The sequence below is a fragment of the Neopsephotus bourkii genome, unplaced genomic scaffold (assembly GCF_033783945.1).
Source record: "Neopsephotus bourkii isolate Nb327-2 ecotype Australia unplaced genomic scaffold, CSIRO-AGI_Nbou_v1 NB_1615, whole genome shotgun sequence".
Taxonomy (NCBI): Eukaryota; Metazoa; Chordata; class Aves; order Psittaciformes; family Psittacidae; genus Neopsephotus; species Neopsephotus bourkii.
Window position 1 is genome coordinate 1,902,981 of NW_026902090.1, and position 27,872 is coordinate 1,930,852.

At 44.6% G+C, this 27,872-nt stretch overlaps 1 protein-coding gene across 3 annotated transcripts in view; it reads left to right on the plus strand.

Annotated features, from left to right (window-relative positions):
• The first annotated feature begins 625 nt into the window (after positions 1 to 625).
• SUFU (SUFU negative regulator of hedgehog signaling) overlaps positions 626 to 27,872 on the plus strand; it is a 90,298-nt gene continuing 63,051 nt past the window's right edge. For 2 of the 3 annotated variants that reach the window (XM_061372562.1, XM_061372563.1), the window contains exons 1-2: positions 626 to 857; positions 6,343 to 6,477. In XM_061372562.1, coding sequence (XP_061228546.1) covers positions 676 to 857; positions 6,343 to 6,477 — 317 coding nt within the window. In that variant the 5' untranslated portion in view covers positions 626 to 675. Of the gene's footprint in view, positions 858 to 5,257; positions 5,391 to 6,342; positions 6,478 to 27,872 lie in introns of those variants that run through there. The other variant, XM_061372564.1, reaches the window with a different exon arrangement.

Here is a 27,872-nt window from a genome sequence, read left to right on the forward strand (position 1 = left end):
ATAGGGAGAGAAAAATGCACTGTGGGGACTGGAGGTGTAATGGTAGCGTAACAAAAGCTGTAAGAGCAGCAGTAAATAAGGCTGCTAGGTGGCCTCCTCTCAGAGCTCAGCCCTGGTCCCACACCCCACAGAGAGCAGTGCTAAGCTTCACTCCAGCTGTGTCCCAGGCCATGCTGCACAGAGAGATGGCGTCCAGCAGAAGCAGCTCCTGAACCGCTGCAATTCACACCCTCACTGCACACCGAAGGCGGGATGGCTGCAGCCAGAGGGCTGCCCTGATGTAACCCGGGCCGAGACAGGGCCGGGACCCTGCTCCCCTCACCGCGCCCGGCCGCCGCGTTCCCCCCGGCATCACACGGGGTCCCTCGTCCCGCTCCACGCGGTGCACCGCTGCCGCCGCTAGAGGGCGCGCTGGCGGCGTGGCGTGGAAGGAGGGGGAAGAGGCGCGGCCGACCTCCGCGCCGCGCCCCGCCATTGGTGGAGCTGCCCCGTCAGTCACCGTCTCTAGGGCAGCGGGTCCCGCCCTCTCCTCCCGCAGCGCCGTGCCGCGCCGCCCCGCGCAGCGCCGCTTGGGCCGGGTCGGGCCGGGTGCACGTCGGAGCGGGAGCGAGTTGAACCGAGCAGAGTCGAGCAGGCCGTGACCAGCCGCTGCCGCCGCTGCGCCGTCCCCGGGACATGGAGGGCGTGCGGCCTGGCGGGGGTCCCCCCGCGGGCGGCCCCGGTTCAGCCTCGGGGTCCGGGTCTGGCTCCTTCCCGTCGCTGTTCCCGCCGGGGCTGCACGGTATCTACGGCGAGTGCCGCCGCCTTTACCCCGACCAGCCCAACCCGCTCCAGGTCACCGCCATCCTCAAGTACTGGTGAGGCGGCCGGAGCTGCGGCCTGGAGGGGGCCAGGGGCCTTGTGTGGGGCTGTAGGGGGAAGCAGTGGGGCTTGAGGCCTTGTGTGGGTCTCTGGGGAGCGGTGAGGCTGGGTCCCTGTGTGGGGTTGGAGAGGGTTTGGGGGTCGGTAGAGGCATGGAGGGAGCCATGGGGCTAGGGACGCTGCATGGGGTGGAGGGGGGTGAGGCTGTGAGCCTGGGGAGGGCTGCAGCAAGAGGAGAGGGACTAGGGGTGATGTGCTGAGTATGGTGTGTGATGGGTCTGGGGGAGGAGGCACTGGGGATACAGTTGGGTGCCTGGGAGGTGTATTTGGGGGGGTGTCCTGGGGAGGGTGCATTGGCAATAGGAGCGAGGGTCTAGGGAGGGATGCACTGGAGACAGCAGGATGCGTTGGGCTTTTGGGGATGATTTGTAGTTTTGCTGAGAGATGGCTGCTGAGGGCCTTGGCTGGGGCAGGTCATGGGAAAAGGGAGTGTGTGTTACTCAGTGGAAGGATTCCCACAGATAGCATGGGGCTGGAGTTTGTCCGCCCGGACAGGAGGCATGAGCTCTGTCTTCTGACCCTGTGCTTGGAGTGCGAGCATGGCCAATGCTGACCAGAAGTGAACCTGCGTTCCAACCTCAAAGCCAGATGTGTGTTGTGCATGTACCCATAAAACCCATGGGGCAGAGCCAGCTTCTCTTGCCCTTGCGCAGCCATGTGCTATCGCAGACTGGGAATCTGCTGCTCACCATCTCTGCTGACACAGTGTCTGACACCAGTAACAGCAGTTGTTTATGTGGGAGAGTGGCATGAAGGAAGTACTTGGATGTTTAGCTATCGAGATAGGTGTCTGGCATCTAGTCCTGTGCAAAGAGCATTTTCTTTTGCTTTCTACCATTGCTGTTCTGCCCAGCCCCCTGTTCTGGGCCTGAGGAACATAATCAGGTCACCCCCGAGCATTTGCTGTGCCTGACATTGGCCAGTCCCTACTCCAGCAGTTGGAAAAAGTTTAGTAAATGCTCAGCTTCTTTATTTACAGTTCACTTCAACCTGTATGTCTCTATCTAAGCAACAGCAGAATAACATCAAGCAATAGAATAAGTCAAGCTCGTGCAGTTGTTTTCCAAATAAGTGTTTTATGTGATTCTGGCAAGAAATATGCCTTTTAGCCCTTATTGCTTAGGGTTTTTTTGACTTTAACAGCGGGATAAGATGTTGTAAATCTGAGACCTCAAAATACTGTTTCTTAATCATCTGTGTGGGTCAGTACTGCAGTACTTTGGTGGTGGGGATCCTATTGCTCTGGGTTTGCACCTGTTTCTAATCCTAGATACTCAAGCTTGATGAGTTTCCCGTCACCTTGATTGGGGAGTCACCACTCTTTTCTTTCAACTGCTTGAAATAATACTGACTAGATTGATGTGAGGTTTGTGTGGCATGGAAGGAGATTTAGGTCTGTAACAAAGAATGGCAGAGATCCTGGTTTGGGAAGAAACCTTGCTGCTTGTTTGCTTAAGGGGTTGGTTAGGGCTTCATTGCACTTAGAGCTTAAACACTAACAAAACTGCAGTTGGCAGTGATGGGCAGCTGCAAGGAAGAAGCAGTGTGGAGGCTGTTTATCCTGGCATTTTCCACTTAGCAGTTTTTCCGACTGGCAGCTCAGCTGGCAGTGAGAGCGAAGAGCTTCACTTGTAGAAATCAGAGGTGAGCTCCTTCCTGCTGTCCTGCACAGGAAATTCTTGTGGGAGGTGGAGCATTCCATGGACCCTGCAGGTACTCTCTCCCCCTTCGTTAGGTGAAATTTGGAGCTTGGTTTTGTTAAGTCTGGTAAAAAGACTTCTGCCCCCCCTTGCTCTCTGTGAGCCTGTTTTCCTCTGCCTGCGCTGCCAGCTATTAGTTGGTTTAGGTTAGAAGAGGAAATTGCTGAGCAAAATTCTCTGCCTTAGGAGAAATATTGTAACACTAATCAGCTTTTAATTATACGTATCAGTTTCTCTATGGTTAACAGCAGTACTTTTTGTTCAGGGAGCTGAAGTTCTATTCTTTGCCTTTGCACAGCAGAGCAGATCCTCACTTTGTAACAGTGGAGGATCTGCAGAAGCATGTACCTGTTAAACGAAGCGGTATAGCTGTGTTGGTTATTTCATGGAACTACTCTTTTTCTAAATGCTATTTGCATATCTTGGGAGAGAGTTTGTGATTGCAATCAGAACTTCTTGGAAGAGTTCCTGGCTGCATTATAAAGGTCGTGCACTGAGGAGGAGTTTCCCTCTGTTGATATCCAGTACCTACTTTTATTTTTAAAACATGGTTGAGTATCTCTAAGTGAAACACTTTCATGCACAGCATTGCTGGTGGAAAAAACCCAAATCTGTACTTTGCTTTGTGATAGGTTTTCAGATACGCAGAGTTTGGGCTGGACAGTTGGTTTTTTCATCAGCTGTCTTGGTTTTAGGCCACGTACTCAAAAACCAGTGTACTGACCTGTGTTGTGCAGCCACTCGGGGATCACAGACTACTTCTGAAGGGCTGTCAAAAGGTAGCTTTGAAAAGCAGTCCTGTTGTCAACTGCAAACAATCCAAGGACTTTCCAGGGTGAATGGACTGGGAATTTTATGGGTTTTTTTTTTCCCCATTGTGGAGCTGTTTCCTCTTTGCCCACTGTGGGTTTCTCCCTCCACCAAAAGTTCAGCGTGCTCTTCACATCAGTCAAAGGAAGGCTGTTGGTGCAGATACAAATACCAGTTTCCCCCGAGGCTGCTCTTCTTGCTCCTGAACGAGCTCTGTGAATAGAAGTGTAACAAATTTGTACTGTACCTCTGGCTTTGAAGTTGGGTTCTTCCTAATAAAATCCTCCAACGCTTCCAGCTCTTTGTGTGAGCGTGTGTACTGATATGTAGATTGTGATACAAGGTCGAACCCTATAACAGTGGCTGTGGGCGGGAGGATGTACCGCAGAGGCATTAGCGCTGCTCGACTAGTTAGCTTAGCTAACTAACCTGCCACTGGGACAGGGTAAAGATACCAATCCCTGTCCTGAAAAAGCGCAGTATAAGGGTTTGTCTTGTGTGTTGTCAGTGTCCAAGTGCCTGTGTCAGCAGCGTGCCAGTGTGAATCGTTTGATATCTAAGACATTATTAAACCCAATTTGGAAGCAGGTTTAATGTGTGTGAGAGATACTAGTTGCTCAGCACGTGGAGGTGTTTTCATTGCAAATCGTACATTAGCAAGCTCTGATTGCTTGCTAATCCCTCACATTGATGTGCTAGTCAGTGTACTGACCTTCCTTGTTCTTGCGTCGTCCCAGTCAGGTAAGGATTGTGTGTGGCTGCTGCTTTTCACTGCCACTCCTTGGGGGTGACTATCCTGGCTGGAGTTGCTGGGGTATTGGCTGGAATTCCACTTGGCTGCTTCTATCGTGGATCAGGGAGTTAATCCCATGGGGAGCCTCAGTGCTGGCCAGGATGTTGGTGCCACGTTCTGAATATAGCCACCTGAAATGGGTGTCTGTGGCAGAGAGCTCAGCCTCCAGTGTGACCTGATGCCAGTGAGATGGAACAGGTGGAGATGGGGTATGTCAGAGGAGGACTTGCTTTTTTCCTCAGTATTTAAAGCTGTTGCTAGACTTTGAGAACAGGTTTTCCCAGGCTGCCATTGAGTGTCAAACTCTGCTCCATCCCAGGGTCTAATTCCCCATGCTTATTCACTAGTTTGCCTTTTACATCATAAAGATATTACTTGTCATGTGAGAAGGTTGCACAGTATGACTTAACTCTTGCCAATGGACCTCTGTGCCATTACTGGGCATGGTATGCTCACTAACTCTGGGCTGCATCCTTGACTAACCCACTGGGAAGCTGGAGCTGGCCCCAAGCCACCCTGGTGGCCTTACGTGACTTCAGAGGAGCTGTCCTGGGGGAAGTCACTCATGTTAGAAAATGCTGCTCTGCTTCTCTTTTTTCCCTGCGGCAGTAGGAGGGAGGCAGCACAGCACAGTTAAGGAGAAAACCCACAAACCTTTTAATGCAGGCTGATGCATTACTTTGTACAGGATTGATAAACTTGGGCAGCAGAAGGTGGGCAGAGGATATCTAATAGTTTGCCACTGTCACAAGAAATCCATGTAGAGTGCATAGGCACTTTCTGTAAGCAAAAGGAAGCCTGTTCTCATGGCCCTTCCTGGCACCATCTTCCCAGCAGGTGATAGTGAGGCACTGGAATAGGTTATCCAGGGAGGTTGTGAATGCTTCATCCCTGGCAGTGTTCAAGGCCAGGTTGGACGAGGCCTTGGCTGATATGGTTTAGAGCGAGGTGTCCCTGCCCATGGCAGGGAGGTTGGAACTTGATGATCTTAAGGTCATTTCCAACCCTAACTATTCTGTGATTCTATGATAAACTCAGTGTGTTCTCTTGCGCATTAACTTTCCTCAGAGCTCGCCCTGGAAAGCATCTTCTTGCAGGTGCTCTACAACATCAGCTTAACCTGGTGCTGGCTGGCCTCTTGCTGGACTGTTGAGCAAGGGCTTATGGTAGGTGTTCTATGATTGACAAGGCGAACAGTGAGCAAAACAGTCAAGTATGTCCCATCTTTTGGTGGGGAGTTGACCCACCATTGCATTGGCAGATGTGAAGAGCAGGATGCTGTGCTCACTGCTGGCACACCATCCTTATTTCCTTGTCATGGGAAGGAAGGCTGCTGGTGATCACTGCTTAAGTCGGTCTAGCTGTGCTATGTTGACTTTTAAGTAAGGTTCTTCTAAGGAACCTATTCTAATGTTGAAGCAGAGGGTGCAGTGATGCTTTTTACTTGTTCTTGGTTAATGCAGCTAGTGTGTTTTACAAGTTCTGGTACTAATTTTTCTGAATCAGTGTTTTTCTCCTCCACTTTTCACTGTCACGTCTGTGTTCAGAAGTATGGATTATTCCTCTCAAAACTTAGCTATTTCAAATTCTGCTTTGAAGAATAGCATCACTGTTGGGTTTTTTTATTTGAGGTATGTGTCTCTGGACTGAATTAAGAGCTTGCAATGCAGATACAGCTATTGCTCTTTTACTAGTATAATTTTCCAATTTTCTTTGTGTTTTGCGGAAGCTTTAATATGATTTTCCAGAGGTTTTTATGCTTTAACATTAAAAACATTGTAGTATGTTGCACACATGCGCTTTGCCTTCCTGTGCTTGAAGCTTTCTGGACTTAACCCAACTTTTCTCCTCAATTTTTGTTGTTTTAGAGGTAACATGAACATGCTAATTTCATTTTTGTCACTAGCTGTGTCTTAAAGCAGGTCTTTGTACAGGCCTTTGTAGCACCTGTGGAGACTTCCCACTTGTCTTGAATTAACTTAAAGAATCATAGAATCAGCTAGGTTGGAGAAGACCTTTAAGATCATCAAGTCCAACCATTACTGCAGGACTGCGAGGACCACCACTAAACCATGTCACTGAGGGCCTCACCTAACAGTCTTTCTGCTCTTAATGCAGGCTGGGAGGACCTGACCCTCTGGACTACGTTAGCATGTACAGAAACCTGGGAAACCCAGCGCTGAATGTCCCTGAGCACTGGCACTACGTCAGCTTCGGGTTAAGTGACTTGTATGGAGACAACAGAGTACATGAGTAAGTGCCATTTAAGTTCTGTTGCTATGTGTTGTTTTTTGTGTTGCATTTTGGGGGAGTATAGATAAAACCCTGTCCTGCTGTTCACATTATTTGAACAGCTGGGTTTCTGCTTGGGAATATCCTTGCCCTGGTCTTGTAAGGAGTGGTGTATGCCTGTTCTTGGATGCAGAAGAATTACTGTGCTCCCTTCTGCAGGCTTTGAACGCAGTGTATTTCCTCATCAGTGTTAAGCTGAGTGTGTGTGTGTGTGTTTAAATTTCCTTTAGCTGGTTGGGATTTCTTTTTTAACTGACTGTCTTGTTCTGTTTTTAATTCCTGGGAGTCTGCTATGGTCATACGCTTAAATCCTGACCCCTCCCTGTGCGTGTTAAATGCCTTCCTCTGGAAAACTGCTGTAAGGGCATTTTTCCTCTTGCTGGCACAGCAGTGTTAACTGTCACTGGACTGCCACCCCAGTGGCTGCTGTGTGAAGTGTCAATTTGTGTTCAGAAGCATAAAATTCTAATTGTTTAACTGTCTTTTCTTCAGTAATTAAATTATTTTCTTAGCTTGTTGGTGTGCATGGTCTTTAGCAGGCACTTACCAGGCAAGCAGCATGATCTAACCTTATTCTTGTTTTTATTTTACTGACCTTGCTCTTTAACTGAAGCTAAACTGAGTAGAAATGGCCAGGCTGTCATGATCTTGGGGCTGTGAACATGACCTTTTAAACCAGCCAGAAATGGCAGAAGGTTTCTGCTGTTACTGTTTAGTGAAACTGTCTTTATGCTGTAAATGTCCTCAATGAATGGTGCAGCAAAGGTCCCAGTTTGTTCACCCACACTTTGCTGCTTTTATTTGTCTTGGTTAAAATTCAGCCACCACTCTTTTTCACCCAGGTGCTTCTCTTGCAACAGCCGCAGTCAGGCAGTTTCTTTCACCTTACCCATGTTCTCAAGGCAGTTTGTTCTGTTTTTTTTCTCCTCATGTTTGTGATTACAGAACTGTTTTTCAGAAGCAAGTCTTTTAAAACTGACTTTATACAGGACCCTAGTGTCACAGAGATCTGCCTGGGGCATGTAACCAACACATCTGCTAACAACAAACCCCAGTCACTAGTTGCTGGGGCAGTGGAAAGGTAGGGCAAGTGAAAGAAATGAAGCTAAATATTCCTTCCCTTGCTTCCACAAGGGACCCTACCATGGACATGTTTTCAACTGAAAATCTGAGGTTGTCAATACTAGGTGACCTGTGTTTGCCCACTTGCTTTGATGTGACTTTGAACGGAGTAAGTTCTGTGCTGTCCTCTCTTTGGTGACTTGGCAGGCTGAGCTTTTCCCATGATGAGTCTCTTTTCTTTACTTGGACTCTTTCCTGATGTTTTTGGTTTTTTTTTGTGAGAGCAGGGAGTGGATATGAATGTTTGAGCTGAAGACATGAAGGGTGACGTGTTTTTATGACTGAAGAAGCAAAATATGTAAGGACACAGCCTCCTTAGCCCTGGTACATGCTTTGGCTTCTCACTTTCAAAACCTGTCTGCTTAATAAAAACCTGTTATTCTTCTGTAGTGAAAGCTTGGGGGTGGAGGAGTGAAAGTATCACACAGGTGGAATGTCACAACTTGAAATAACTTCCTGGCATGAGAACTCCTAATTCTTCATATTGACATATGGTTTGATGTGGAAATTTGGATTGAGATAGTGGAATATTTGCATGCCTTTTGCTGGTTGCAGGGCACAGGAATTAAACCCCCAACTCAGACACAGGCTGCAGGTGATTTCTAAGGACTGCTGAGTGAAGCAGGAGCAAAGTCTGCACCACGCTCTGGGAGGTCTGCAGTCCCTCAATGCCCTGTGTTGCCCTCCCTGGGAGGAGGCTTAGAGAGAGCTGATGTGCCTTGGCTGGACGTTGTAAGCAGATAGTGAACCCGCACTGCTGTGCTGCTTTGGGGATGTTGGCTGCAGTCTCTTGAGCACAGGCCTGCTTGATCCATCAAAGTGGTCTCTATGCCTTGAGCACCTGTGTATGTTTCCCTTCTCTCTGTGGCTGGAACTGTGTCCCCAGCTCCACAGTGGGGTGTCCCTGTGTCACTCACTCTGAGGTGTTCAGCTGTCTGCAGTCTGTCACCTTTATTTTGGCCTCATTTTTGGAGCTACAAAACTTAATATTACATGTGCTGTCAAGAAAGCTGGCTCTGCCTTTACAGTAAAAAGTCTTAATACACAATTATGCATGTGGTAAAACCATCAAAACCTACACATCCCTTAAACACTGAACCTGAAGTTATCACCTGGTAGATGAGCACTGTAGGCAGGTGGAGAGAAGATTTTCAAAGGAGCTGAGAACTCACCAGCAATTCTTGCCCCTAACAGCAGCTGCTTTTTGCTAACTACTCTTGAAACACCACTGCCACGCGAACTGCACATCACCAGACCAGCAGTGGGTGCACGCTGGAGGAACATAGTGGTTTTCGTATGTGTTGAAAGACTCATGTTCTACAGCAGGGAATTTAATACAGCCTTTGTTTAAGAAAATGGGTATCAGTCTCTGTTGCCTAAAGGACCTTGTGATTCCTCTGTCCCACGTAAAGCATGCTGTGGGATGGTTGGCAGGAGCACAGGGTGACAGGGGAGTTGCTTAAATCTTTGGAAGACTTCCTTTGAAGCTGGTGTGGCACTGAACCCTGCCCGACTGTCCCTAGCCTATGGACATAGAAGTTAGTTTGTGGTTTTTTGGTTTCCCAGCTCTCTCTGCAGAGAGTAAAGAGCTGGATCTGGTTGTGATGGTCAGCAAGGTCCCTGCAACAGGGATATGCTTCCGTGACCTTGCTTTAGAAAGGTAAAGGTAGTACACTGCCAAAGGTCTTTTTAATTTCCCAGCTTGACTTTGGTTAATTTCTTGTGGACCTTTTCCAGTAGCAGTATGATCTAGACCAATTACAATGCAGTATTAAATGAAAAGCACTTTTTGATTCTTTTTTGAGCAAACTAACGCTGAATTGGAGGCCCCTGTATTTTTATTTATAATGGAATAGCAAACAGATGTAGCGAGTAACGTGAAAATGTTGCCTTTAATTTATATTTTTTAATAAGAACCTGAAAAGTCTGAAGCGGGGCTCTCCCAGTGCCTCCTTGTTGACAGATTTATTTTCAGTTAAAGCAGCACTGTTTCCTGCTCTGCTTAAATATCAGCTATGCTCTGCTTTACAGAACTGCTCTGCCTTTAAGAGTCCACAGAATAAAATGGAAGAAATCTAAGAATTTCAAATGGGGAAACCTTTTTCATTTAAAACCACTCAGTGTTTCATGGTATAATGGCAACCATGACACCAGCTGTGCTGGGCTGATGGCGCTAAACATCCTGATCCATGACGTCATGACAGTGTTAGGGAACCACAGGCCTTTCAGTGGGGTTTCATGCCAAGCTGCTTACATGGAAATAAGTCTCTCCAGTTGAGCATGTTGCACAATTTCAGTGGCAGCAGAAATCCTTCTGGGGCGTTTCTGCAAGTTACGCTCCATTTTTAACTTTTTCTGTCTCCTTTAAAATCAAAATCAATGTGTAACTCTTGAATCTGTTCAGCAGGGTTGGAGTAGAGCCATTTTTTATTTTCACTGTTCTTGCTTTCTGAAGAGATTCTGCTCTGCAGTGCTGAGTGCACGTGTAGCAGGTGAGCACACAGGCTGGTGTGGCTGGTACAGATGTGGGAGAGGAAACAGGTCCTGCACCCTTCTCCAGCCCTTGTTGGCAGCTGCTGCCCCACCGCAGTGTCAGCAGCAAGGAACGTGTCCCATGTGTCTGCACAGAGCACAGTGCCTCAGCTGGCAATCACAGATCCATGCTCCAGTGCCACACCGTTGGGAGGACTAAGGCACAGGCACCTGATCCTTCCTGCAGTTTCCAGGCATGCTGGTGACTTCTGCCTACATGCAGAATGGGTGCCTGAGGGATGCAGTGTCAGCAAGCATTGCTGAACTGTGATTCCATCAGTGGTGATGCCAGCTTCAGCTATTGCGGTGCCACGGTGTGCTGCAACCCTGGATTGTGCTGGCTCAGGTCTTTGTAGGGCTGTTCAGAGAGCAAGGAAGTGGTGTGTGTTTTCATCAGACTGACTCCAATCATTTGCTGTAAGGCCAAGGCTGAATTCCCATCAACTGTTCCTGTAATTTGAGTGCTCACTCTTTCTGTTAACAGTTTTAAAAGTGTGTGGAAGATGACAGCCACGATGTGATAGAGTTCCTGAAAACCTTGAATGGTCTTATTTATATTCAAATTGCAAGGTTGTAATTCACAGCCACAATAGAAAGCAATGCTTAAATTATGGCTAGGTTGAGAGATAAGATTTGTGTTTGTGGCCTTCCCACATCCTGAGAAGAAACGTGCCAACTGTGTTTTGATGTTTAGCTTTTTATGCAAATTCCAATAATTGGGTTTCCTGATCTACACAAACTTCATATTGACAAGAGGGGTGGGTTTTGTTTTCCCTTTTTTTACCCTGGCAGCTAGCCAGGAGCTGGAGCAGCAGCATCCCATTTGCATAAACCCAAGGAGATTACAGCTGCCTTCATCTCTAATACAGATGCAGGGTACCACCCGCGGAGACAACAGGTTCCAACTTGCAGTGTTTCTTTTGATTTGCACTACTTTCCATTGGGATCAGGAGGGAGCAGTGCATGCCGGGATAACGTGTTGTCTCTGTGGGTGGTGCCTCCCTATTAAAGGTGAGGGTAAGCATGAGCCTTTCAAGGTCTCCAGTCCAGCTTGTGTTCTACTTGCTTGTATAGATCCTCTGAATGACCTTAACTTGTAAAAGGGCAAGGATGCTTGTTAGAGCTGGGAGGAAGAAAAAGGAGCACAAAACTGGATCAGGTAACAAATGCAAGGCTTGCAGAGGGGTGGATGTTTTCTGGAAGGCTTTTTGCAAGTATGAAAGGAGTTTGAAAAGAGTATTTAGAAAATAGCCTGAAAGTTGGAACGAGTGCTCTCTTTTAAGTGCGTGCTGGCTTCTTTGAGTGTGCGTGAATGTAGGACGGAGTGGTGCTGACAGCTGTCACTTCAGTGGCCTCTTAGTTCTGTAGCCTTTCATAAATTTAAAAGCTCACTGCCCTAAGCATGCCAGCCTTTAGCCTTAAGTTTTGGTATTTAATAGGTCCCTAAGTGCTTTATAAACCACACGCCTAAAGCACCACTGAAATATTACACCAAACTCCAAAGTGACAGTGAATGCTTCTAAAATGGTGGAGACTCATTCTGCCCCTCTTTGTTTTCACAAAAATGCTGTAAAATAAGGGGCCCTTGGGAAGAACCCTTAGATAAGAAAGGGGTGGTGGTGGTTCTGGATCTGTATTTCAGGTAAGATTTTTGTGGAGTTCAGCATATCTGCACTGGAGGGAAGAAAGATCAAATCAGTTTAGCCTGAGAGTTGAGCCTGCAAGGAAAATTATTTAAGCCACAAGGTTTTCTTATACCTTTCATGGTGCCCAGTTTCTTTTAAGTGTGGTGTAGAAGCATACTTTCACACATGTGTAAACTCTTCCTTCTTCGTCCTAATCTAGTTTCACTAAGCTGTTATCTCTGAAGTTAAAGGACACCTACCATGTCAGGGGTGGCTGAGTGGCAGCTACTTTGTGGAACAGGGGAGTGAGGTTGAGTTTTGAGGACATATGCTGAAGTTGAGGATCAGGAAATAGTGGTTCTTCTCCTGGGTCAGACTTCTGTGAAGTGTAACTGTGTTGGGTTGGTTGTGGGGAACAGCCATGAAATTCTGTCATTTACAGTTACTCTTCTGTTACTGTAAAATGTAAGGAGATTCTTCCAGGTCTCCATAACTTCCTGCTTTGTGTTACCATTGCTTCACCTGTGGGAACTGAACTTTAGACAGTGCACTGAAGAAAAGCTTCTTCTGGATGCGGTGGCTGGAGGTGGAGAACCTACCCCAGCTAAAGGGAATGACATGGAAGAGAACATCAGTAAGTATCAGTTTAGGAAAGAGGTACGAGAGCTGACACTTGGAGAAGGGGAGCCCAAGGGGAGCACCGTACTGTGGTCTTCCTTTTTCTTCCTAGGTCTCTTGTTTGTCTGTCAAAGTCTGCCCCAAATTTAATGCTTATTTTTCCAGTTGGCAGAGGAGAGAGGGGAAGGTTTGTGGCAGAGCGGTGAGGGACAGGCCATGGAATTAAGGAGTTCTGTGACTAAAAAGATATTTCCTTTTAATGATAGCTAATTTGAGAATCCATCAGAATGGAAATGAGTAATTTAGCTGTGGGGGAGCAGTAAGATCTGTATTTTAATGGATTTGTGTTCAAGGCCAGGTTGGACAGAGCCTTGGGTAACATGGTTTAGTGTGAAGTGTCCCTGCCCATGGCAGGGGGGTTGGAACTTGATGATCTTAAGGTCCTTTCCAACTCTAACTATTCTATGATTCTATGTGTTGTGGTAGGATGGGTTTTGTCTATGAAGACATGAGTTAGACTTAGCTTTTCCCAAAATCAGGGGAAACGGGTCTTACCCATGTGGGTTCTTTGATGTTTAGAAATACAGTTGTGCTTCTACTGACGCTTACTGGAGTCCCTGTAGATCCTTTTGTTCTGTCTGGCTGTTTGTTTCTGCCTTCATAGAAATGTGGTATTTAGGGGAAAACTTCCTTTGAAGGACTTGATTGAATTTGACCAATGAGTTAGAATATTGGGGGGACATTTTAAAGAAGCACATGCAGAAGTGTGATCATCTAAGGTTCATTTCCCTCTTTCCCAGGCAAAAAAACCCAGTAAAACCAACTGTCATGCCTATTTACGTGCCCCATTGAGATGAGTGTCTCCTCATGGACCTAGGCAATGTACCAGGACTGATGAAGGCTTGTGTTTCTCTGCTGGAGGCAGACCTCCCTTGAAGCTATGGTCACCATGGGGAAATCTTTTTTCCCTCCTCCCAGGCAGACAGCACTTGGCTTCCAAATGTCATTTGTTGGAGGTGGTTAGCACCGTTAATAATATGAAAGATTTAGGCCACCTACAGAGAGAAGTACGCTTGTGCTGCAGTCTGTGTCTGTGTGTGGAAGCTGTGGGACAAGAGTACACTTGAACTGTGCTAGATTTGGATCTTTTGTTGTGAAGTATTGAAGGAAATTCATGTAACATTACAGCACAGTAGTTGGATTTACATGAAGGACTGCTCTCAATCAAAAAAAAGGGAAAGGGTTTGAAGTAGGTTTATAGGTGAGTGATAACTGAAGGCAAACCTCACTTCCTGTTCAGTAGCAGGGTCTGCATGTGCATCTTGGTAAGATGAGCCTTGTGCTGCCATGCAGGGGAAAGGTCAAAGTGTTCAGACTGTGATCTCATCAAACTCATGATTTCTTTTTGTCAGCAGAACTTCGACAGTTATGATCTTGGCCTACGGGGATGGAGTTGGCCCAAAACAGGGCTTCCTTACTGTCATCTCCCAGCTGGGTTAGTGCTGTATGACGTGGGAGAGCTCGCAGGCTCTGCTGTCCCAGTGAGTTCAGCCTGCCAGGAAGAGGAGCGACTGGGGCTCAGAGTTGAGTCTTCCAGTGAAAGATTGCTTTATGTGATAAAGGTCTGTTTAGGATGCTCTAAAAAGCAAGAATTAAAAGGCGGTGAGCTCTCTTTTTTTTTTGGTGGGAGGTGAAGGTAAAAGCGTTTTTGGAGCTGTGTGGCCATTCCAGCTGTGAGATCAAAGAGGAGTTGACTTTTTTTATCCCTTTGCTGCTTGGAGTAATGATACTAACAAAATGAATGTTTGAAGAGATGAATGCCATTATTATGTCTAATCCCCTTTTTCTCTTCAACACAGATTTAGCGTTGGGAACATGCCTTCTTGACTAAGACTAGAATAAGTCCGTGTTTCTTGATGGAGCAGTGGTTACAGTTGGTAACCACAAATTACCACTGGAGACAAAATTACTGATTTCATTTGAAAATCTGAGCTATTGGGATTTCTGTCTTCTAAGCTGGAAACCCCATAGCGATTACCTAACTTGGCTGCCTCGCTACTGTCATCTCAGTTTTGAATTGAGGCCCAATAGGCAGTGACACCAGGCTAACAAAAGAGGGCTGCAGATCTTTGGTGGTCTCCCATTCAGATGGTATTCCCTTCCTTTCGCAAAGGGGTGGCTAAGGGCTCTTCAGTGCCACTCTGCCTCCAGGGATGGTAAACAAGGAATGGATCATCTGGTGGGAGGCATTTTTTGATCACTTGACAAAGCTGGGTAGATGTGATACCACCTGACAAAGGGCTGAGGTTTAAAGGAAGATTTTGCAACAGCTCTGAAGAAAAGAAAGCATCAAATTGGGGGGGGGGGGGGGAAAGGCCAGAAAACGGTGGTGTTTTTCAGAATGTAAACAGGGTGGAGGTGAAGGGGGACTTGGCCATTCTTGGGGGGCTCTGATTTAAACCCGGGACATAGAGACAAGGAAAGGAGGGGATGGGCGCACAGATGGCTCATTGTTTTGCGAAGCTCAGCATTCTTGCACTGCCAAAGTGAAGGGCAATTGTTTTAAAATCCCTTTTGCAAAGAATGCTGTTTGCTTTTCGACTATCCCTGGTCCCTGAGATGCAAACTGTAAACCAGAGGGGCTGGTCTTTAACACCCGCTTGTGTTGGAGGGTCAGTGCCCTGTCCAAGGGGCACAGGACGGTCCCTGGGCTGTGAGGCATCACTCCTGTAAGGGAATGGAGGAAAAAGTGTGCCTGGAAAATACACTGCATTAGCCTGAGAGAAGGTGACAATGAAAGGATGCACATGGGGGAGTGATGCAGAGCAGTGTCTCGCCTGGGGGAACATCACCAAAGCTAAGAAATGTGGCCTAAAACTGGCACATACCTCACCTGCAACAATATCTGATGTACAGAATAGTTCTTTTACATCATTATTTTTGGTAGTAAATACTTTGTTAGTGTAGAGAAATGTTACTATTTCTATACTGTTATTCTTTCAACCACTCCAGTTGCACTGGCATAGCTGCCGACCCTCCTCCCCTGTGAATTGTTGTGGCCTTTCTGGAGCAGGGGCCTTTTTTGGCATAGTCGACAAAAATAAACCATAAAGGCAGCTGTTGTTATGAATAAGGCTCAACAGGGGAATTTTACCAGTAGAACTGCAGCAATATAATTATACTGGTAGACTAGTTACAGTCAATTTCCTCATGAAGACAAGCCTTAAGTTGACATTTCCTAGCTAAGTTGGATCCATATGTATAACTTTATCATGCAAAAATAATACATCTCTGAGCTCTGAATTCTTTTTTACCCAGAAGAGTAACATTAAGCAGAAAAGCAAAGAATTTAGTGTTCAGAGATGGATGAGAGATTTGCCGTAGCAGAGCTGCTGTGATGATGCGCTGTACGCTGAACTGTTTTACTGGGTCAGTTATTCTTCCCAAAGTAATCAGGAACGTGAGGAGCGTGTTCGTACTTAAGCACATTTCAGTACTGCTTACTTTTTGGTGCAGTGAGTTCACATCTCTCCCAACTTTACTCCTGTTTGGAAGAGAAGCTGAGCCATTTTGCAGTTTCCATGACCAGAATGGTTTGGCTGAAAGGCAAAACTATTTTGCCACTATTAAAATCTTTTGGGTTAAGTGTGGACCCACTGAAAGGAAGTGGGGAAGGATGCTTCCTTTCCTCCTTTGTTTGATTTAAAGAGGCTAAGATTGATTTTGTCCTTTTGGATCTTGCGTTACAGCGGATGGAGCCTGTGTAACATTCACAAGCCAGGTGTTTATTTCTATAGATCAAAAATATCATCTATGATTCCTACTTCTGGAAGTTTCCAGTGCTTCAAAGGAACCACAATCTTTCAGGAGAAGCTTAATGCTTAAAGGCAGATTAAAAAATATATAGTATACTTCTCATTGCAGCTGTCTGGTGTTTCCCTTTCAGGAGTCTTGTGCAAGCAGTCTGGTGCTTGCTTTTCCCGGGAATTACAGCGTGAGCTCCCAGGGCCTTTTTGAGTGTGCCCTTTACAATGAAATGAGACTATGTAACAGCTCTGCAAGTAAGCAGGTATTGTCCTGATTGCTACAGCTAATGAAGTGAAAGATCAGGGACTGAATCCCAGATCCAGCAGGATACTTAGGTGCGTAAACCCTGCTTGAAATCTGTTGGATTTGGATCAGCCTCCTAAAAGCTCCAGAATACCTTTTATGCCTCAAACTCACTTACTGTGCAGCTGAGAACTTAATTGTATGAATTGCATATTCTAACTGTGCTTGAGGGTGTGCTGAAGTTTTCTTGCGTTTTCTTTTAGCATATGTTCTTTAGCCAGCAGGAAAGTAATGGGAGACACCAGTGTTTATATTCTGTGTAACATGTTGGAGCTCTGATCCTCGCTTGAGGATTCTAGGCAATGCTGTAAAAAACTAACTGTAGCTGTCAGTGTAGCCTCTGGCTTTGGGTTTTTCTCTTATTCTTTTCACCCTCCCATACTGCTTTTGAAAGCCGCTTTTGTTATGCGAATGGGTTCCTCCCAGCAGCTGCAGAACTTTCCACAGTAGGAGCTAGAAAGGAGCCAGCAGGCACTGCAAGGAAACTTGGAACCCTGTTCCCAGATGCTCACCAACACAGCAGTACTGTCCTTTCCTTCCACACTGGCTCAGACTGGCCCTTTGCTTATGTTCTGTTGGCTGGTGAGGTTGCAGCTGAGCCCTTTGGTGAAGTTTAGGGGTGTGTTACCGTTCCTTGCTGGCTACACAAAAAGCAGTGTATGAGAGCTAAGGATTCTGTCCCAATGTGAAAAGGATCTGTGTGCAGGTGGAAGGTTGTCTTCTTCACTGGTGCACTGTGTATAGCACAGTAACTGTGTGCTTCATTTGCAGAATCACCTCCAGCTCCGGCCAAATGAGAGCACTGTTGTACTGGACCTTGTAGGAATGAAGGATAAGTAGTTCTGAAGTGCAGCGTAAATAGCTTAAGTAAAATGTTGAAGTACAAATCTTGATAAGTTGTGGGGTCTTTTTTAGTAGTTCCCTGCCCCTTGTTCTATGAATGCAAGAACAAATCCTTATTGTACTCCTAGCTGTTCTTTCCAGGATCCTTTCAGTGGGCATTAAGGTGATGCAACTGTGCTCCAGCTTCCCCAGGCCATCGCAGTGAGACTGTTTGCCCTTTCCCTGTGGAGTCATGGAAGCGCAGCCTCACTTGCAGTGCTGGCTGTGCTTGCAGCTTGCTGCAGGAGGTGGTTGAGAACCTGCTTTCAGTGTGAGATGGGTTCTGCTGCCTGTGAGATTGGAAGCCTGGGTGACTCCATGGAGAACTCTGTGAGCCCTTGAGCTGAAAATCATGGCCAGTCCTCTGTCACTTGACTTCAGGGAGTTTATTTTTTAAACATGTGTTTTGGGAATCATGAAGATGAAATGGTTTGGTCTTGTCAGTTTATTTATGACTATAATGGAAGATCAAACCATCACCTACTGGTATAGCTGTATCCATGCACCATAAAACAGAAAAAATGAAAAGTAAACTGCCCTCATCTGGACATCTTTTTCTGGGGTGGAGAGTGACACATCCCATGTAACCTCCTGTTTCATAGTTTGTTGTTTTAGTCATTTCCCATGTGCAGTATTTGTCCATGCTGTGTAGAATGTGGAGTTCATTTCCCAGCTTTTGTGACCTTCATAGTTGAAGTATATCAGCATTTCCTATATATGACAAGTGTGTCACATTACTCTTTGAAGCAGGGAAATGTCATTAATTTACATATGGGAATCAAATTCTGAAGTAACTTGTTGAGGAGGATAGGAAGTTTATAGCAGACAAGAGATTCAAACTTAGGTCACCCAGATGCTGAGTTAGGATTTTAAGTCTTCTAAAGTTTCTTGACTTAATAATGAAGCAGATAGATGCCTTTGGCACCAAGAGGGCTGTTACAGCCTTTTGCCCTTAATCAGTGTGCACTGTTCTTGTATGGATGACTATGTTAGCCCTCTCCATAATGAGACAATAATGTTCCCAAGCCTCTAGAGCTCAAAGTGATTAACCTCCAGCAGCTAAGTGGGATCCTATACTTAGATGCTACTGCTTCCATGGCATGGACAGCTGAACCTCAGAGAATCAGCCCTTAGATTGCCTTAATTTGCAGCCCAACACATTAAAATTACCTGAAAACTGATGGTGGTTTACTTTAACATGCTAGGCTGGAGGAGCACAGCTCGGGAGCTGTTTCGCCATGTGGCTGGGCAGGAGCTGAATATAGCAACTGCGTCTGTCAAAATGAGTTAAACTCATGTGTTCATAAAATTATCAGCTGTGGGTCCTGCCAACTTGGTTTTGGACACAGGGTACCAGTTGTAAAAGTTTATCTCTTGTTTGTGATGCTTCATCACTTGGGTTTGAAGGGACCTCTGAAAGTTTCCAGTTGATGCCTGCTCAGAGGGCCAACATCTGCAGCCTCCCTGATCCTGTTCCAGAGTTTGATCATCTGAAAAAGATTTCCAGATACATGTAACTGGAATAGTTCACTGCCATTTTGCTGTGCGTCTCTATGAGAAAGAATCATAGAATTGTTAGGGCTGGAAAGGACCTTAAGATCATAAAGTTCCAAACCCCCTGCCATGGGCAGGGACACCTCGCACTAAACCATATCACCAAAGGCTCTGTCCAGCCTGGCTTTGAACACTGCCAGGGATGGAGCATTCACAACCTCCTTGGGCAACGTATTCCAGTGCCTCAGCACCCTAACAGGAAAGAATTTCCTCCTTATATCCAATCTAAACTTCCCCTGTTTAAGTTTGAACTCAGTACCCTTTGTCCTATCACTACAGTCCCTAATGAAGAGTCCCTTCCCAGCATCCCTATAGCCTTCAGATACTGGAAGGCTGCTCTGAGGTCTCCACGCAGCCTTCTCTTCTCCAGGCTGAACAGCCCAAACTTTCTCAGCCTATCTTCATATGGGAGGTGCTCCAGTCCCCTGATCATCCTCGTGGCCCTTCTCTGGACTTGTTCCAACAGATCCATGTCCTTTTTATGTTAAGGACACCAGAACTGCACACAGTACTCCAGGTGAGGTCTCACGAGAGCAGAGTAAAGGGGCAGTAAAGGTCTGGCTCTGTCTTCCCTTTGCCTTCCCAATAGGTTATTAAGCAGTAAGATCCTCCCTTCCTATTAGCCTTCCTTTACTGAGACTCAAGAAACCAGCACCCAGCCTTTCCTCATGTGATGGAGGCGGCTGTGTGCTAAGTGCTTCTCACGTGTCTGACTGATTTGGATGTCTAAAAAGTGGTCAGTCTGTCAGGTCTACAAGTGTCTGCAGAGTTAGAAGTGTTAATGACTCTGTAGTCAGCAGGTTTAGGGGAAAAATCAGTTTGTCTGCTGTGTCAATGCTCATTATTTCATAGAATCATAGAACAGCAGGTTTATAGAAATGACTTTTAAAAACAGAAACCTGAACTGTGACTTTCTAGGCTTCAGGGGCAGGATTGTCCTAGCTGAGTTTTGAAGAAGCTGAATAGTAACGTGTGAAATCGGTGTTGTGTATGTGTGAGTGAAACTTAAACTGAAGTCTCCTCTTTCCCCCTGTGCCCCGTAACAGCACTTTACTTGCTGGATGGTAGCTCAGTGAAGAACATCTCTGTTTTTTATACTGGGCAGCACAAATTGACTCGCAACAGATCTATTTCAGTGTAAGTTTTCTAAGCTCATCCTACATGAGTATTTTGGAAAGCTGACAAACTGCCTCCAAATGCCAGCAGACTGAGTGCCTCTGCATCTGTTTGGGCTTAGATGTTGGAATAATTCTCTAAAAACAACTTAAGTTGCTGTTTCTAGAAAGGTTTTCCATTTGGTTGACGACTTAGACATTTGATATGCTCCAAGCAACAGCTTTGGGTGTAGTCTTAGACTGATGTCTCAAGCATCTTGTGTCACTCACTTTCTGGCCTTGATTTTACATGAACAGAAATCTCTGAGCATGTGTTCTTTTGGCATTTGTATTTCCCCTGTTTATGCATGAAGCTTTTCCTTAAATCAGGCTAGGAAGGAGTCCAGTAAGATCCTGTGTGCAGGTTTGGGATGGCAAGATCTCATGGAATTTCCTGTTGAGCGCTCTGAAGAGGTAACCATCTGACAACCAGATAACCACCCCCTGCTCCTCTGAGATGTTTTTATGCATTTCTCTTTAAAATTGATGCTTTTCTTAATGCCAGGAGACAATCCAGGAGAATATGTGAGTGAGCAGGTGGGGTTTGGCTGAAATAACTGTTCTGGATACTTTTTAAGCCTTTAATGTAGGAAGGGTTCTGTGCCTATTATGAAATTGTTTCACAGGAGTGTCCCAGCATTCCATCAGGGCTCTCAGATGAGACTTTCATATTATTTGACAGCTGCACTAAAACCAACCATTTCCTGTTAGGCAAGATGCTTGAAGAAACAGGCAGGATCACTTATTTTCTTTCCATTTTCTTCTGAAGCTCTGGAATCTGAGTCCTTTGGTTATAGTGGGAAGACATTGGATAATGCACCTGGAGCTTGAATTTGCAACAGTGATTCTCTGCATAGTCTTGTTTGGGGCACATCAGCTCTTGCCTGATGTCTTTCCTGGGAGATGGAAACACTAGGGTGTTCAACTCAGTGGCTGTGACAGCTTGCTGAAGGCTTATCTTTTGGGTTTTAAAAGGCTTCTCTTTGGGTTTTAGACAGGAGCTCACCCTTTGTGTTGCTTGTTTGTAAGCACATGTGGGCAGGGGAATGATAGATGTCCTGATTTTTCTCAGGAAGGACCTGTGAAGTCAGCTTTTTGTTAAACAAGCCATTTATGTTGCTGATAATATCTTTGCTAGCTAATAGGAAAATCTTCTGGGATGGTTACTAGCTATGCAGTCTTAAAACACTCTTGAGAGTTGGGCCTTGAAGTACGTCGGTCTCATCAAGCAGACTGACGGGCACTGCCCATTAGCTTGGTTTAACCACCTTCTCAAACATCCTGATAGGCTGATCTGGAGTACTGAAAGCTGTGGATTAACAGGGTTTTCTTGAGGGGTGGGGTGCACTGAATGGTCCATCCCTCAATTCCATGCCTCTCCAGTCAGAAACAAGGATGTGTGGGACATTGCCACATGCTTTGCACAAGTCCTGGCAGATGATACTAGGTTGTGATAACTGTATTTCTACAGCCTTCAGAACAGTATCAGAGTAGCTCACCAGTGGCAGAGCAGAAGCTTTGTCCTTGTAGAAGATACAGGGAAATGCAATTAGGGAGTTGAAGCAAAAGGCACATGAAGTGGCTTTGCTAAAGCAGTGGCAATGAGGCTGGAAACTGAACCTGGGACAAGTGGGCTCAGAGTACTGTGAGACTCCCATAAGAGTCCTGGTTTATCTCCCTGGAGCTGCTGGGAGTGGAGCTGTGACTTCTGAAAGGGCAGTCCCAATTATCCCAAAATACCCTGAAAGAACTTTCTTCTTGTTCCCTGGCTGAAATAATAGTAATGAAGGGCCTGCATTTCTCTACGTAAACTCCCATTTTCAGGAGTGGTTCACCTAATGCATTTATACATATACTTTTAAACTCTCAAAAAATAAGCACCTAGCACACTCTGCTCCTTGTCTAGAGCTGTGTCACTTCCAAAAGCAGAATTTCAGAAACACAGCCATTCTGCACTGTAGTAGAGCAAATCTCTTCTCATTCCTTGCAAAAGTGAGGATGAAAATGCTTTGGCAAACAGCTTTGATTTAAACTGAAAAGCCTCTGGTTTTCAGAGCTGCTTTTAAAGCAAAGGGCTATTTTGGCTTTTGATCCTGTTAAGCTGGGTTATTTGATGTGAAAAACGCCGTGGGTACTCTGCTGCAGAGAGCAGCTTTTCAGTTCTCTGTGTGTGGCTTCATGAGAGGGCCTGGCAGAGCACAGGGTGGTGGGGGGCTCAGGGGGCCCGGCCGCATGGCTCTGTAAATAAAGGGGCCTCTATTTCTTTGGATTCTTTTGCTGGAACTAAATATCATGATCAGTGAAACTCTTACCTCATTAAAGGAACAAGCTAGGCTCCTTCAGCATGTGTGCAGTGCTGAGATGTGGTCTTTTCTGCTGAGCGGATTTGCTATACAGATAAAGGGAATTTTAACCCAAAGAATGGCATGTGATACATGACCTTGGCTTTCAAAACGTTTATTTTTGTTCATGCGACAAAATAAGGTTTTAATATTAGAGTTGGATTTGACTTGGCAGATATCAGAGCCTTCCATTACTGCTGTGGTCATAATATAAAACTATCTGATGTGTGGGCATGCAGCAAGCCAAGAATTTCTCCATCAGTGTTTGTTTTTTGTGAAAACTTAGCCAGCTGCTTGGCAGTTGCCTTGGCTATAAAGGTGATGTGCCCTCATGTTGGAGGGGGCAAAGCAGTGGCAGGCACAATACGGTTCATGCTGTCTCTTTATAGTTAGTATCTTCAGTTTACGGGCAAAATATAAATGTATTTGTTTTCCTTCTTAGTATTTTAGGGGTGTTTAAAAGAAACTTTCACTTCTAACTGTAGGGTTCAGCAGAAGCAAGGCATAAACCAAGCTAGGTTTGACCAACCAGGTTGGACAAGGCCTTGGGTGATATGGTTTAGTGTGAGGTGTCCCTGCCCATGGCAGGGGGGTTGGAACTTGATGATCTTAAGGTCCTTTTCAACCCTAACTCTTCTATGATTCTATGTGAAATACTTGGGTCTGTTAGTAAAGAAACTTGCTGCTGTGTTGCAGCTTTTAGTTCATGTACCTGAGGCTATGCACAGATACAGAATACTAATTCTTGAGGTTCCTTTACTGCACGCACTCCATTCTCAGATCATGGTCTTACTGTAAAGCTGAGGCTCTTTTGGATTACTGGATTCTAATTGTTTTGCTGAAGAAATGATCTGTAAAGCGCTTCGGTGTTGAGATGCTGAACTGAGCTCCAAAGCCTTTGTTCTATATTGGCTATAGTCTGAATTGGTCACCTTCAGATTTAAAGAAAAAGCCAAACAACACCAAAGTGAGCAACTAAACCTCAGCCGAAAAGCCCCACCACTGCAGTTGCCACCTCCACTGCTTACAAAGAAACCAGCTCCTAATAACTGTGCCAGAATCTGGCTTCTGTAAAACAACAAGTGTGCAATAGAAGCATTACTTCTGCAGTTGACAGGAATCGGGATCAGGGTAACCTGCTGCAGAGGCTTTGCTGCCCTGTTGGAAGGAGCAAGTTAGTTCAGGTAGTGGATCATGAGCAAACCTTGTCTCTGTGTGCTTTAGCAGGATTTCTTCCACCTCTGGGTTATCCTCATACCTTCACCCAGTTTTCTGTGGAAATGAGGTTTGTTCCATCTGTCTTTTCCAGAACTATAGGATTTTTTTAATGTGTTGGTTGACTGTAGTTGGATTTTCTGGAAGTTTTCTGGAAGGAAGTTCAGTGAAAATTGGGAACATTTGGGAAGGAGACTGAGTTTGAACATCAACAAGCCTGCAAGATGTGATCCTTTTTTGTCCAGTTCCTTGGCATCCTCCTAAGATAACACTTAAACAGTGGGGATGTACCCTACAAGGAGGCAGCTGCCATGGGAATTCAGTGTGTCCACATTAAAGCAATGGATCATCTTGGTATAAATGAACTTGTTTATGAGGAGTCTCATTTTATTCCTTGATTATGGGTGGATTTCTTGATTATGATAGGTGCATCTTTTGTCCTGTTGGTAAAACCTTGAACAAAAATGAGCACAGATAAGCTGGGGGAATGAGCAGCTGCTTACAGCCTGGATATAAGGGAGGAATAGTCTCTTTACTCTTGTGGGGATAAAATGGCATTTTCTTGAGCTTCTCTTCCTATGGTGTGCATATCTGGAGGTCTCAGGCTTTTTACTGGGCAAATTCATTTCCCACACGTTTGTTGTGGCTGTGGGTGCTACTTGCCCCTCTGTCAATGGACTGATGCATCCTTACCCTCACAAGTTTTGAAGTCCAGGGCAGTGTAAGAACTCACTCCCTACTGAAAAGGTCTTCCGTAGGAGAAGCCGAGCTGTATAACTCAGTACCAGGATTCTTCTCTGATTTCTGTTAGAGCAAGAGTCAGAAACATGTGGCAGGGTTATAGTTTGTTCAGTTCTGAAAGCTCACATCTACCTCCATTCTCGGTACATCGGTTTATGGTCTCTTGTTCATTGAAAGAAATTTTATTGGCATCTATTGAAACTACATTCAACTTCCTTTCTAATTCAAGACTTCTTAAGAATAAAAGCAAAATCTTTGGCAAAAATGCTAAGCGAAAATAACTATCTAATTACACTCTGAATATTAGCATTTCTTCCTATGAAGAACTTCCCTGAATTAAATATAAAGGATTTCTAAAATAATCACAGGCTTTTAAAGCCACATGTGTCACAATTTCTTCAAAACCAAATTGCCAACCTAAAATTAAACAGATCGGACTTTTACTTTATAGACTGTTATCTTGGAACAGCTGCACAGTGGAGGTGAACTGCATGTATAATTTTTACTGTGACAAAGCCATGTATTTTCAGCAACCTGTGACCATTCACTATTAAAAAACCCATTTGAAATCTAATCTTTAATTACAGATCTCTTACATGCAGATAGGACTTTTCTGAAATGTAACTGTTAATTTAAGAATTTGAGAGTTGAAGCATTGTGTGTTGCTGTGGTTTTTAGTGGTTTTACAAGATGCATGTTTTATTCTTGAGGGTTTGGGGTTTTTTTAAGTCTTTTGAGGGAAGTAACTTCTTATTTCTTTATCTTTAATTCTATTTATTTTCTCGTAGATCTTCTCTGTATTAGTGTCTATTTTATTACTATATTAAAAAAATCATGTAAGAAACATTGCCTCTGTTTTACTGCTTTGCCAACTACTGATACGTTGTTGACCAGTGTTCTCCTAAATGTTCACCTTGCTTTACATCTTATGGGTAATCACCTGAACACTTCTGTTACCCTGTAACTTGTGCATGGATCAATATAAAGCATCTATTGTGTTTTCTTTAACAGTTATTTCTGAGAAGTGGAGAGGGATCTGTGGAGTTCAAAAAGCCCCCACTAAACTCTAGTTTGATGCATATTAGAAGTAAAGCTATGTTGTTTCAGAATGGGCCTTGAAAGGAGGAAATTCAATAGGGAGCCATCTTACTTTCCAAAATTTAAACTGTGAAAGATCAGCTCGGAGGCTTTTTGTTAACTTTGAACTTTCTTAAAATTGACCCGTTCATAATGTGTTTCAGTTTCTGCTGTATGCTTTTTCCTGGAATCAGTCCTTGAAAACTACCCCTTTGAAGCATTTTTGTTTCTCCCTTTTAAGAAATAGTTCTGGTTTTCTTTTGCTAACTGATACGTGAAACTAATAAAATACTACATGGGTGCTGAATGTGCAAAGTACAACTTTGCATTTGTGAGGCTATCACCATCCTGGGTCAGTCTTTTTGGTAGGCCTGTATGCGTGATTGCAGAACACGGGTTTCACTGCATATCCAGATTTCACTCCCTGCTTGGCTGGTTCTTCAGTAAGCTCTTGCTCTGTTTAAGAACCAAATGTAATTATTTGGCTTGTTGCTTAAAGCAGCACTTCTTTCCCAAAAGAGGTTTTGTGGATCTTAAGGTCCTTTCCAACCCTAACTATTCTATGATTCTATGATTCTATTTGACCATTCTGAAACGTGTTTACTGCTCTGTTCATAGAGGGTTTGATTCAGTAGTATGTAATTCTCTAATTCTTTGCTGAGGTGAATGTAGAGATAAATAAAAATGAACATTGAATTTTACTAATGAAATAAAGACTTTTTTTTGCTATATTGCTTATTCCCTTTTATTGCAGATGTCTGTCTGACTTTCAGTTCATACTCCCTTGGTTTCAGTCAGATATTTCTATTCTTTTCAGTATTTTAGTGGTGTTTAAAAGAAACTTTCACTCAAAATTGTGGGGTTCAGCATTGTATTCAATACTGTAATTGCTGTTACCTCTTTGGACTGTCTCGTAGCCTAGCTCTGTCCTTGGGTACATTTCTTAACTACTTTCATTACATCAAACTTTCCTTGAAAAATCCTCAAATGAAGTTATATTACATTATGATGGAGTGGTATCAATGCTTAAGTCAGATCAGTTTTAACATGTTATTACGTAGAGTCACCATAAAGCATTTGTGTTTCAAAGTCTTTTGGAACTATTGGAACAACCCTTCCAGAACTTGGAGCTGGTCACTACATTCCTGCTGAGCTTTGCTTTTCAAATGGAAAATGCTGTCATTACTGTCCCTACTGCTCTGTTTCACTGGTTTAAGACATAGTACAATGTTAAGGCTTTGTGCGCTGTGACTTTGATATGTGCCAGCAAGGTACCAGCATCCAAGACATTCGCAAAGTTTCTCCAGAGAATTTGCCAATGACTGCAGGTGTTGGAGATTTCAGCTGGCAAAATGATACTGATTTGTGAAAGCTTCTGTGAGATGGCTTTATGCTCAGAGTAAATCTTTCTTTCCTCTGCCTTTGTGGAATATCCACAGCGAACAAGCAAGGCAGGCCATAACAGCGGTAAAAAAGGAACAGATATCCTCAACTTGCTTTCAGTTTCTCAAGCTATGAGGTTGCTTATTTTCCACAGGCACATGTGGCAATTTGAGTTGTTGGGGACTTGGAACAAGAAATTTCCCTTTTGTGTGTCTGTATATATATGTATATATATATAAAAAAAAGGATTTTCAAGCTCTAGTTTTGTTGAAGTAAAGAGTAGTTTGGGGTATCCTCTATTTATTCCATTGTGCTATAGGCTTGATATTTCAATTATGACTTTATGCTTTCGGGTAGATACTATCTGACCAAACCAAATAAACTGGCACCTATTTACGTCAAATGGGGAAATGCCCAAGCCAGTGCTTCTTGAAGAGTAGTTGTCCTGTTCAGTGCTTCCTTTCTTTTCTTTCTCCTCTACAGACAAGGAGAATGTGTGCAGGCATGTATTGGAGCAAAATAAGAATTACTGCATTGTATGAGACATTAATAACTTTCTGCCCGTATCCTCTTGTTTTGCCTCTCCCTTGCTGACCATCTGCAACACAGAAATGTGTTACACATCAAAATACTTAGCTGTTTCAACCCAGAAACTTACTATGCAATACTTCAGTTGCATCTCACTTCTCAATGTATAGAAAATTGAATTCACAAGGGTGGAGTAACATTATTTTCTGTTACACACTCTCTTTGCTGTTCCCATTTAGCTATCAGTGCAGAACTTACAATGATGTTTTAAAACCAAATTCAGGTTGCTGAAAACCCCACCTGTCCCGGGAAAGAAGTCATGTTTCCAAGGCTCCGTTATTTTGACTGAAAACACTACAATGATAGTTATCTTTGAAATTGTATTACGTCAGCTGGCCTAACAATGTTTTGCCATTTGGGCCAGAGTAGACTGAAATAAGAGAATTACTAAACTTATCTTTTCTATGGGAACA